The sequence below is a fragment of the Malurus melanocephalus genome, unplaced genomic scaffold, assembly GCF_030028575.1.
Source record: "Malurus melanocephalus ecotype Western Australia unplaced genomic scaffold, MMel_1.1 scaffold_87, whole genome shotgun sequence".
Taxonomy (NCBI): Eukaryota; Metazoa; Chordata; class Aves; order Passeriformes; family Maluridae; genus Malurus; species Malurus melanocephalus.
Genome location: NW_026623319.1, coordinates 1,275,464 through 1,288,190, shown reverse-complemented (window position 1 = coordinate 1,288,190; position 12,727 = coordinate 1,275,464). Strand labels below are relative to the sequence as shown.

At 40.7% G+C, this 12,727-nt stretch overlaps 1 protein-coding gene across 7 annotated transcripts in view; it reads right to left on the bottom strand.

The window, feature by feature from the left end:
- DOCK3 (dedicator of cytokinesis 3) overlaps nucleotides 1-12,727 on the bottom strand; it is a 181,046-nt gene that overhangs the window by 40,044 nt on the left and 128,275 nt on the right. For all 7 annotated transcript variants that reach the window (XM_057368019.1, XM_057368022.1, XM_057368020.1 and 4 more), the window contains exons 24-32: nucleotides 11,438-11,630; nucleotides 10,383-10,510; nucleotides 9,319-9,423; nucleotides 7,174-7,272; nucleotides 5,006-5,100; nucleotides 3,481-3,556; nucleotides 2,488-2,588; nucleotides 2,161-2,219; nucleotides 721-869 (exon numbers count right to left, since the gene is read on the bottom strand). In XM_057368019.1, the coding sequence (XP_057224002.1) occupies nucleotides 721-869; nucleotides 2,161-2,219; nucleotides 2,488-2,588; nucleotides 3,481-3,556; nucleotides 5,006-5,100; nucleotides 7,174-7,272; nucleotides 9,319-9,423; nucleotides 10,383-10,510; nucleotides 11,438-11,630 (1,005 nt within the window). The remainder of the gene's footprint in view (nucleotides 1-720; nucleotides 870-2,160; nucleotides 2,220-2,487; nucleotides 2,589-3,480; nucleotides 3,557-5,005; nucleotides 5,101-7,173; nucleotides 7,273-9,318; nucleotides 9,424-10,382; nucleotides 10,511-11,437; nucleotides 11,631-12,727) is intronic.

Below are 12,727 nucleotides of genomic sequence, written 5' to 3'. Positions count from 1 at the left end.
TGCGGATACTTGCCCCAGTATAGCCCCAGCACAATGACAATGAAACCCTGTCATCTGAGGATCYGGTCCAAACCCATCCTTCATTAGCAATGCTCTGCACTTCAGGGATCTGGTTTGCAGTGGAAAATCTAAGCAATTCTCTGACCASGACTGGGAAACAGAATGATGAAGATTTCTCTCCCTGATTTGCAATCAGAGCTCACAGCAGGTGGAAACTGCAGAGCTCTTGTTGGACTTAACCCTTCCATCCAGGAGAGCTGCTGCAATTTCTGAAAATAAAAACAGCTACAAAGTCTGTTCCAAGCCATGGTATAATGATTTAATTATACAATACCACTTCCTAGCTGCAAATTGAAGACAGAGAAGCAGAGAGCACTGTTTTCACAAATGCTGGCTAAATCTTTACATCCCTGTTTTTGGTTCTCAGTCTGACCCATTTAATGGCTGACTAATAATCTAAGTGAAACCAGTGGGAGCAGTGACAGTGCAGCACTTAAAAAATTCTTTTCCCCATCTTCCCTGTGCTTATAGGAAATGCACTTTACACTGGTTAAACAATCTTGGGGGTCTTGTGATAGTTTTGTGAATTAGGTCTCAAATATTCTATTTTTTTATATATTTATATGACATCTGCACAATCAGATCAACAAATACAAACTGCTTGCTTGCMGCTGGAYACTGCAGACAGACAGAGCAGGAATRCTTGGGAAGTGCCCTCACCTGTTTGAAGTTGCCATTCTTTCTCTGCTCCCAGTCCATCATGTCATGGAAGATTGGRATCATGATATTCCGCACTTCTGGTTGTGGAACAAGTGTAACACCCAAAAAGGGGCCAATCATTCCCGGTATAAAGTGAATCTTGTGCTCACCTGTACAACACAAAAGAACTGTAATTAAAGGAAAGCCTTTTCTATCTGTCACTGAGAAAATAGGGAGCCCTTGCAATAATGACAAAGTATTAGGCATGAGCATTACAAAAGCAAATATTCTTTTCCTGAAAGGAATGAAAAATCAGTATTTGCTTTACACCATTTCTAGCAAACTCTCTATGAGCATTTTTAATTTCACTGTGAAAGCCTTCAGCAAAAATTGTCAGTATGTTTTATTTGCAAAGGAATTCAAATTGTCAGAAGTAACCAAACTACAACATACTAACTGGAGGAAAAGAGGCCGGGGGTACTTCTAATTTATGAAGAAAAAGGTTTTGAAAGGAGTGGTGAGAACAATGTTAGTTAATAGAGCACATTTAAATTTCAAAGAACAGCTCTTGATCCTCAGCACTGTCTCGATTTCCTAACTGCCCTTGACTGGGATCAAATGGATCTGCTCCAAGAGAAACCTGGGGCACTTGGCTGACAGTCYCTTCTGAGCCACATGACTGCACTGTTGCAGAACCCAACAAAACCTGATTTGGAAGAGCATCCAGTGATCTGCATCTACACATCTAAAACGGCTTCCCACTTCTCAGTTGAATTTGTCCAGCATCATTCTCTGGGTACTGATCTGGGTACTGGATCTCTTTTTATCTTGGCGGGCCTTCTATTCTCCACACAGAACCTGACCAGTTCTGGCTATATCATTTTAGTTGTGCAAGACACATCAGGCTATTCAGTTTTCTTGCTTCTGTAGTCTTCCTGACTCTTGTCTGAACTCGGTTCAGCTTGTTCTGGGTTTGTTTCTTTGTGTTTTGTTGTTTGTTTCAGCTGTAGAAAGCAAGACTGGGCAAAGTAGTCTCGAATCAAGTGCAAAAAACACTGTGACAGTAATATGGTCACTCTTCTCTTACTCCAGATTCTTACCAGTTTTCTCAAAGATTATGAAATATCTTTTACTGATGGCATTTTACAGGTAGCTCCCTTCAGCTGATTATCAGCATGGTACATTTGTAGTCTTTGTTTTCCAGAACAGCACTCTTACCTATATTCTTACACATAAAATGTTTTGTATTTGGCTTTGTGAATATTTTGCAGCCAATTGTCAAGTTATGCAATCTGACTTGTATCACTCCTTTACTGTCTTAGTTTTGGTGGGAGAAGAGCAGTGCTTCTCTTCAGAGAAATAAAGGATTCTGTGATGCCACAAAACATTAAAAAAAAAAATCCAACAGAAACAGGGGTTTCCTTTGGCTTTGGTTGTCAGGTGAGAGAGGGAAAGATTTACCCAGGTTCTGCCACATGCTGAAGAGCTCATAGGCCATCATCACTCTCATATCGCCGTACCTAAGAGAGAACAGAGACACAGTTGTCCAGGGAACAAAAACTGGCAAGGCAGTGATTTGAAAAAATAATCAAATCATTAAAAAAATTCAATTCAGACTTATGTCAATGTAAGAATATCAAACAACTTGACTAATCATTGAACGCTACATTGGGAGATCTAATTTATTTCCCAGGCATTTCCACATCCCAGGTTTCATAGTAAATCACAGAGACTTTTGGTAGGAAAATAAGGCTCTTGAGGTGGGAACCCAACAAAACATGTCCTTACTTATCCAGAATCTTCTTCCTCTTGGGTGGTGTGGCATTTTCTAGTTGGAGACTTGGCTGGTTTATAAACAAAACTGCCAGGCTGAAATAAGAGTTCCACACCTGTGACAAAGGAAGGAATTTTATAACATTACACTCCAAGAGTAAGTTGTAAGTAAGTGTGSAAAGACAGACTCTTTTGTGTAATCAAAGCATAACTTCATCAATATGTCTCTTACTGTGGAGATCTAAATTAACTCTTAAGGCTACAAATTAYTTTAACCTTGGCAGGAACTGAAATGAAAACTCCCTACAAAAGCAATGACACTGGGTTTTCCTTTTTGCATCAGTACTCAAAAATGAATAAACTTGGTGACTTCAGCAAACTTTGAAWTTTTTTCTGTAGGTTAAGCAGATTTTATCTGTCAAGAATCCCCAGAGATCACACTACATCAAGAATCAGAACCCTCTAGTTTGGTCTGTTTTCCCAAAGAGATGAGGTTTTTGCCAGCTTGGTGTGTGCACATGTCCTTGGGTGCATGTCTGGCAGCTTTTCCTTACTAACACTGAGCTTGCTGCTCATCTCCAACTAGATCAGGCACAGGGACAACACTCCCTAGGATACTGTGTTCCTCCAGCTTTGCTGTCATCATCAGCCAGAGAGACCTCTGGGAGAGGAAGATCATGAATTACCCAACTTCAGGAAAACATGGCCCAATTTTACATTGCATTATCCATCAGTCAGGAAGACAGCATGCTCCCACTGCTTATGGAATTACTTATTTCCTTTACCAGGGACTCARTTTTCCTGATTTGATCTCAGACTGTATCTGTTCTACTTCCCATCAATTCCACAGCAGATTCCATTCCTGTCCTTTATCAGTTAGGTCATCTTCCTGACAGACACTTTAATAAAATGCTGCAAATATAACCAGCTAATGCAGAGGGCAGTTCCTGTTCCTTTGTTACTGTTGGTTTGAAAAGATGTCAGAACATTTTCTGAATCAATTCTTACTTTAAAATCAAAGTCCGTTTCTGTGAAATTCTTGTGCAGGGCAGAAGACAGGTACTGAACCGTTGTAACTATGATACTGCAGCCGAAAACAAATAGAAGAAAACAAAAAGAGAACATTTGAATCTGGAATACAACAAATTACAGTGGTTGGTGGTGCTGGTTTTACTACAGGGACAGAGATGAGCATTCTTTGTGTAACACTGGGATATTTACACAGAAGCCACTGTTCTTTCTATGCTTTAATGAGCAATTTGTATTAATTGATACAACATTATCARCTTTCACTATTGTAACTTTTAGAATTTACACATGAGGATTTAAAATCCTGTCTATTTTGCCTGGCTGGGGCCATAGGACCTGCAGTGAAATGCATTAATACACTCCTTTTCCTCCTACTTTAAGCAGAAAGATGTTTTTTTCCCCCAGAGAAAAGTAACTCAGAAGCTTTGAGTTACCCTTGTTCTTGCCTATACAGTGGTCCTTTATTTCACTCACATTCAACACAACATACTTGCAAGTATTTTACCAATTTTTTATTCCCTGGTTTCTTTTTTTGGTGGCTAAATACACCTAAGTGAAAGGCAATCAAGGCAAGTGGTAAACTCGGGAATTCATAAATGGCATGTAGATAAGGCAACAATAGTATCACAAGAGTACATCTCTGATTCACATGCAAGCACTACTCCAGTAACACTGCTAAACTTTACCATCAGTCTGAAGGTTTGTGGCCAAATTATGCCCRAGGGAACAGGTAACCTGCAGCATCCGAGAGAGCTACTTATTCAGGTGGATTTTTCTTTTCCTACAGGACTTCTTTGAATCTTTATGCTTGAATTACTGAAATCCACTTCTTTCACTTCTCATTAGCAGGGTGGACTCACAGAGCATTCAGCTCAGCTGAGCAGGCAGACTTTCAGAGCATTTGCATGGTGTTTCCTCGGAGTGGGAGCCCTCCAGCTGTCAGTCAGGTGGAATTCCATAGCTAGTTTAGCTGAGGAAACTAGTGAATAATTCCAGCCACCCTGTGTTCAACACTGCTGCCAATCCAAAGAGCACAGTACTTAACCCAGCAGAAGCAAGAAACTGGGATAAAATGGAACATTAACATGGTAGATGACAACTGAATTGAGAAAGATCTYTGTGCAATGCTTTGGTGTCATGGCTGGGGTCTGCTCCCAATTTTCTCCTCAGCTRAGGAGGGATGTTTATGGGAGGAGACAGACATTCAATGCAGGGATTCCCTGAAAGGGAGGGAGAGGCCCATTAACACTCCTTGGTGTGGGGAGCTGGGTCTTGCCCCGTGTGCTGGAGCTGCTGGACTCCTCTGCCCGCACCCTCAGGGCAGCTCTGCTTTCAACTCCTGCCTCTGAGAACACCGGGGGAGTTTAACAAACCCACCAACACACAGGTTTGGCCCAGAGTGTTAACAGCAGAATGAGAATGAACACTCCAGAATTCCTGTCTYGATCCTCACATCTCAGTCTGCCACACAATGGCAACACTTCACACCCGCTTCTCTACTTACTTGCTGGTGAGCAACCTCATCACCATCCAGTCTCGAGGAAAGACACTCATCTTCATCAGGTTCCGAAACACACAGAAAATCTTAAGGAGGAACTCCTATTACATAAGGAAAAATAATTAAATCTCAGCAGCAGCTGCAGGTGAATCTATTTTTTTGATTGTAAGAAAGACCATTAAGATAAGTGTGCTCTACTCGAGCTTTGTGTTGCAAGGCCATAACCTGGAAAGATGGAAGCAACATACATTGGAATATGGCTCTGATATAATAATATCATCTAATATACAAGTTGCAGCTTCTTTCAAATCTTCACTTCTACAGGGAGATGAAAAGCTTTCCTATGTGCATAATGGTGTATGACTTCTCATATTATCACCCAGAGTTCCAGTGTCAATTTGCAGCTATTTTCAAATATACTGGACCCATAATCACTTTTTAATGTATTCATTTAATTAATCTGTCCAAATTTCTTTGGACTTACGTCACAACTTGAGAACCAACCACACCCCCAAGCCCAGTAAAACTCCTACACATGCTTTCTAAAATAGTAACAGAAAACCCCATTTCTGGCAACAGCGAAAAGCTCTTAAGACACTTTCAGCTGAATGTTTGCTTTCCAAAAGAAATCTCCAAACCTGAAGCCATTTCTGGCTTTTGACTACCTGCACCCCATGTCTGTACAGAACAACAGTGAGGATCAAACATGAGAAGTTAGTGGCCTTGCAAACTATGATTGTATTATTTTCCTTCCACACAAAATCAAAATAGCAGAGAAAGTGGCAGTGCAGGGTTTCTTCAAAACCATCCTACCATGATGCCYTAGTGGGGGATGTGTGATTAATATCTTGGTGTAACTGAGCTCAGAGTAAAGCACTAGAAACTCCTTGATTTTTTGCCTCATTTTGCCTAAAGTGTAATAGTGGTATGTGAACAAAATGCCTTTCCATGCCAGAAAAAGGATTGGAAATATTATTAAAACAGTATTTGAAGGAAAAAAGTACTATATAAAATCTTTAACCTTTGTGATATTCTTGGAACATAAACTCAGATTATCAGAGATACAACAGTTCTTATGGGCATTAAGACAAATTTCAGTTCAATGACCTTTCCACAGGTCAGATATAAGAATTATCGTTTAGATTGATTTTAAAATATCTATTAAAATTTATTATGAATTAATTTACAAAATCATTTTCCTCTGAACAATTTGAAAGTTACCAGAAAGGCAGCAATCGCAGATGACTATCAACCTGCGATACACTGAACCCTGCAACCTAAAGATAAGAATTTTATATCCCAAATCCATCTCCCTGATTTATTCAGCCTCTCTGTATGCACACAAAATATTTAAAAGCTGAAAGTCTATCCTGAAAAGWCTTCTCACTGCTTCTCCATTTTATTTGTTGAGGTAACAGAAGTTCCTGCCACATTAGATTCTTCTTACTGTGCATATTTTATTGAGTGCCATGCTAAACAAAATAATTTTATGTAAAAGCTTGTCTTTATACATTACTCTGCCTTTTAAATGGGCTGTTGTTGGAGACACTCCTCTTCCCTATGGAAATGGAGGTAAAAAGTTTCTGCTGGCGTGAGATGTGAAATGTGCCATTTCAAAATGTCAGAGGTTTGTACCCCTCACCAACCCCTGCTGTTATGGAGAGCCATAATTTAAGATGATATTCACAAAGAAGCATGCAGCAAGTGAAGTGGTAAGGTTGCAGCTTTCCCAAAAAAGATTTCATCTGCTAGAGACATTTGTATCCCACAAAAGGCTTGAAATTCTCTTCTGGCATAAAATCAATACCCTTTGTAAGAAAGCTCCATGCATACTGAACATCTAGTAAAATGCTACACAGCAACTGACTTCACATTCACAGGATTAAAAAAACCCTGTTCTTCTGCCTGTGTTTTATATGTAACAATTACGATATCACTTATATCTAACAACATCTATCCTGAGACTTTATTTGCTGTTATAAAGATAATTTGGTGCCCTGTGGTTTAAACGTTTTTTTGCAACACTACACCAATGATTGTAAAAGTGAAAGAAAGGTCCCTGAACAGAGTGCCAGTGGATAGGAATGATTAACAGGGCAAGTGATGCTGGAGGGATTCCCCTCTGCTCTCCCATTCTGAGGGAATCACCCTACAAACATCACATCCTTTTGTACCTTCAGTTCATCCTTGCTTTGGAAGTTGTCCAGTAAGTGCTGGAAGTGAGTGTCTGACATCTGACGAAGCAAAGATAAAAGGCAGGAGACATATTCTCCCTGTTGACCAAATGAGAAACTCTTTCATTCAGACAATCTGAAATTTTGTAGGTAGAAAATTTAACCCGGGGGAAGGTATAAAGGGAGGGGTCTGAAATGGCCCCAATGCCTATGAGGGGACAGCTGACATGCACAGGTCATGAAATACTGCAGGTTAACAGTTCTTGAATTACTGTTAATACATGGATACACCTCCTGAAGACTCCTTCACAGATGCCAGTTTTAAAGGGCTTTTAATCAAAGTTGTAATCTAATCAAATATAATCAAAAATTATTACAGACATTAACAAATCACCCTCCAAGCATGCAGGTTTTGACAATACCTTTTTTAGGTACWTAATATATACAGTGTCAGTCAGAGGTGTGACTGCAGCTCATGCCAACAGACTAGCAATTATTTGAACATTTGACTCAGACCAGTAAAGCAGTGACAGCTTGGGATCAGGCTGGGTTACAGAAGGTGTCTGGAAGCTTGTAAATATATGATTTATTAGTGTTCACCAAGTTCTGTGCTGTCAAAGCTTCAATACTGACAGCACTGCAGTCAGATTTCCTGAGCACAGTCTGAGTAAGCCTACATGAGCTACAATTACATTTCTGTAATTCTGCAAAGCAGATGCACCCTAACCAGTTACCACAGCATCCCAAAGTGTTTTCCAAAGAGGAGCTCCCCCATTTTACAAATCTGAAAGCAAAGCACAGAGAAGTTAAGCAATCTGTCCAAGAGAGCAAGCAAGGTGGTGCCAAGAACATCAGGACTGGTCTGTCAACTGCCAGYCCTTTGCACAACACTTTTTTTTCTGCAACAAAAAGCTACTARTTTGGAAAATACAGTAATCTATGCTGTATCTATTAAGAATACACATATCACTGTGCTGTGAAATGTAAATTGAGGAGCAAATACAAGAGACTGTCCATTCCATTTTACTGTTTTTCTAATTGGCTCAAGCATCTACCYAGAAGCTTTGACACAGATTGTTCCAATAAACTTTCCAGGGCTGAACTTCATTAGGAAGAAAGGTGTGCTCTTCTGTGTGGGCTGCAYGTGCTAAACAGCAGCGAGTCAAATGGCAGCAGGAAAAGGAAACAGAGATATTACTGGACATTGGCACGCAAGTGCCTTTCTTGTCCTTTATCAAAGAACTTATCATCTCAGCTAACAAGGAAAGATCCAACCTTCTCTCGGGTGAGAAGTGCACCTTAGTCCACAATTGCCCCCAGCAGCACTTCTGAGGTTTCAGCCATTTGCTAAAAAAACAAGTCTAAAAAAGGATGTTCTGAACAGCAGCTTAACATCCTACATTGTGCAAAAGCTGCATTAGAGACTCCGACAAACAAAAATAGACTAAAATAGGCTAGAATAGAAAAGGGCACCAATCCAGGAAAGAAGGCGGCTGAACAGCAAAATTTTATTCTTTGTCTTCTATTCCACTGCATGTCAAAGAAACATTTCTTCCCTGTGGCAGCCTGGGTAGGGTGGTGGTTTCTCCCTCTTCTCCCACCAAGCTCAACAGCTCCCTTGACTTAGGATCTGTTAATTTCTTTTGGAAAAGTGGGTTGTGTTTCATTTGCATGAAATAATCAGTGACCTTGGACAGAAGCTCTCCAGGGTTTTTAGCAAAGGGAATTAACCATGGAGCACTCTGATATCCTCAGTCTTGGGAATCACAGCCAGATCTCATCTAGCCCTTGGTGATAGCACCTCAGGGGTGAGGCTCCAGGCAGCTCCCCAGCATCTCATGTTTTARTCAACAACTCTCAATCCCAGCTGCAAAGACAAACAAGAAAATAACCTGGAAATGCACAAAAGCTTCCCAAGCTCCACTGCTTCCTGCAGCCCTCACTAGTGCAGGGAGGAAGGACTGGGTTTGTGGCTTAYTAAGGGAAAGAGACAAAGCCCTGGGCATTCATGCAGCAGAGATGGTGATGAGGTACCAGTGGTGGTGAGGGACTGAACCAGAGGTTAGAGAAGCAGGAAATAGAAACTGATTGTTAGTTACTAACAGTGATTTCTGCTGTGCACTGCGGGCAGCGCTGCCCTCTTACCGCCTCCTGAGACTGCGATTTACTCATGATTGTGAGCAGAGTTTGTAAGAGCACGTCCAGGAGGCTCTCCACCATCATCTCAACCTCCTCCACGACATCTCCCTCCTACAGCAAGTGGTGAGCAAACAGACAGTTAGAAACYGGAGAGATGGAACTGGTGAAGACAGTTCTGCTGAGTCAGCCATACCACAGGCTCATTGGGATAGAGAGCTCCATAACATGTTCAGAGAAGTACAATCAAATTCCTCACTGGTCCCAGATCCTCTCGTTCTGTCTCGTTCTGTGTGTGTGTTACCTCACCAGTCTCTGATGGAAACATTCAGGGTCACAGCCATAGAGGTTAGTCTATAATCAAAGGTCTAGAACACAACAGGATCAGATTATGTTCAGGAACCTTTACTCCATGGCAGCATTATTTTAGCTTATTTCCATGATACCTTTCATCTCATTCCTTTCACACAGAACCATGACTTGTAATTGAAAATACACATTGGTATGAATTATATTTAGCACCATGAGCTTCCTACTTTAGTCAGGTGGGGAAACTTCACCACCCCCTCTTTGTGAGMATTGCTTTAAATGATCTAGTTACCATTTGAGATCAGAGTATTATGACCATCGAAGCTGGGTGTTGAAACTCAGCAGCAATTTCCAGAAGTAAGTGGGATTTCATTGATTGGATAATTTTAGAGTATTCTTTTAATTTGAACCACAAAGTGCTAGTTACTGTCTCTTGAAGAACTGTGAGTCCTTGAGCTGTGTAGAACTTTTAAACTCCACTGACATCTAAGTTCTGGGCTTGCATGAAGAAAATTAAACAGTGTCAAAGCTGGTGAAGGCGTGTGTGTTTCCCCCTCCTAACMGCAAGAACACTGTGTAATCAGGATGCTCTGAGTCACACACACAGAGCCAGACCCTTATTTCAGATGTTCTCCTGCTGACAGCACAATTTTGTTTTTTCAAGGTTCTTTGAAAAACCTGTATTAACCTATAAAAATCTCTCACTCTTCATTTTACTAAATCAGGGGTGCAAATACAAAATTAAAATCAAGTAGCAGATTTACCAAGGAACTGGTCTTGATTATGGAGAAGATACTACTGAGGATCCCAGAGCAGATAAGTAGCTCCTTCTGCTGTCGTAGGTGAAGGTGGATGTGGTGAAGGACTACAGGCAGCAGGATGCGCCGGGACTCTGWATGAAGGAAAATAATTTCAAATTTAAGGAAAGAAAATATTTACAAACAATTACAATGGATGGTTTTAATAAAATTCTGTGGTGTTCCCATTCTCACCTTGTACTGAGTACAATAATTTAAGTGCACTAACTTTAGGTCCTCACTACAGGAAAGAGAAACCCAATGGTGCTTTCTGTGTTCTTCCACTGTTACCTTCATAACTTTTCAGGCCTTTATTTATGAAATATACTCACAATCTTCACCTRTTTCCACTAAGTTCTTACAGAATTTTTTAATTCTGATTTTTAAAGTATGTGTAAGCAATAATGTAARTATATTTAAGTTAAATTTTAAGAATTTTTCAAGAATTAAACAATTATGAAAGTGTTGAGCTGAAGAAATAATAAAGTGATAATGTAAAGATTAAAAATACTTTAAAGGAACGTGGTGGGTTTCTCACATGACTATCCCCTCTGTTTCTCAGGCATAAGCTGGCTGGAAAGGAGGTTTTCTTCCTGTCCATGGTAAGAGCAATGTAAAGTGTCAAGTGAAATTTGGCACTTTTAATAATTGACTTGATTTTTTTATGTATGTTTACAAATCTTTAGTAACTACAATTGCTCCATGATTTATAAATGTTTCCTACCATAGGRAAACTTGTAAAGTACTTGTGTTGAACAGAGTTAACAGAGTTGTAGAATATTCTGAGTTGGGAAGGAATCACAAGGATCGTGGAGTTTGACTCTGAAGTAAAAGCTCACTTGTGAAAGAGGGATCAAACCCAGAATGCTGGTGTTATTTACACCCTACTCCAACCGAGCTAATGAATACATTTATCAATGACGCTGCCAAGAGAAACAATTCCCAACATTATTGGCATTCAGCAAGGAATTGTTTGCAACAAAGACAGTGCAAAAGGTGTTGGTGCAGAGCCCGGGTGTCACCTGAGAAGGAGAAGAGGCGGCTGTCGACCGTGCGGGCGATGGACTGGAGCTTCACCACGTCCATGGACTGGCCGATGTGCACCGTGCTGGGCATGCTGCCCAGAGTGCCCCGCACAAACTCTGCCACCTCCTGCACCGTGAACATCTGCAGCAGCTCGTCRAAGATGGCAGGGAACGAGTTCAGCAGGGCAGCCTGTGGATACAGGACAGAGCTCAGCACCTGCAATTCCAGACCTGCAGCTCAGGGCAGTGAGACAGCAACAACAGGAACACTCAATGAAGGGTCTGCACAAAGCTACTACAGACTKTGCTGTGGCTGGTGCTCATGGTTTGTGATACCTGGAGCTTCCAGTGAACAAGTCACATGTAGTAGAGAAAAATCTTAGATAAACTGAGCACATAGATASAGCTTGAAAAGGCTGTATTCTATGACACAACTTAAAAAACAGRAAAAAAAAATTGAGATCTCAGAGAACAGAAAATAGTCCATTTTTGCTGATTTACTTTTTCCAGTTAATACAACACTTGCTTCTGATTAGACAGTTCCATACCAATTTTTTTACTAAGCAACTACCTAAGACAGTTAAAACTCTTCAGAAAATATTCTGAAGTGAAGAACCTGCTGACAGACCCTTAACCACAGCAGCTCTGCCATGTGACATTCCAGGATTTCTGCAGCAGGGGTGGGGTGTGAGTCCATGTGAAAGAGGCTTCACATCATGCGAGTGTGCATGTGATTCTTGCAGTAAAAGATATTTCCAGTAAACTGGAGCTATCCTTGAAAGTGCTTCTTAAAGTGCAGAAACAGTGTCAGCACAACAGCAACAAAAAACTCTTCATCTCTTATTTCCTATTTTTCAATTAATTTCTTCAMAACAGTAGAAAATTCCATGCATCACCCTAATCTCAAATTCTGCACGCTTGGTGTCCTACCAAACAATGGCCACCACCTCTAATGTTTTAAAATTCTTCTCTTCCTCTACATAGTCCCCAAGTACCATACCTGCTTCCTCATTATAACTATTTAAATCCCTAAATGGTTGCTTTCTGAACCAGCCTCACCTCCCCTTTTAACTTCCTGCCATTTTCCCATCTCCCTTGCCTGAAGCTCTCGACAAAAACCCCAGTGGTTTCCTGCACAAGTTTAGATTTGCCAGACTTCATGCAGATCTCTGTTCAGTTTTGCCCTTCCAGAGTCTCACCACTATCAGTATTTCCTTTTCCTCAGAGATTTTTTTTCTCATTGCAAAAACACTTCTGTATCTCTTCTATACTGACATGACTGTCCTA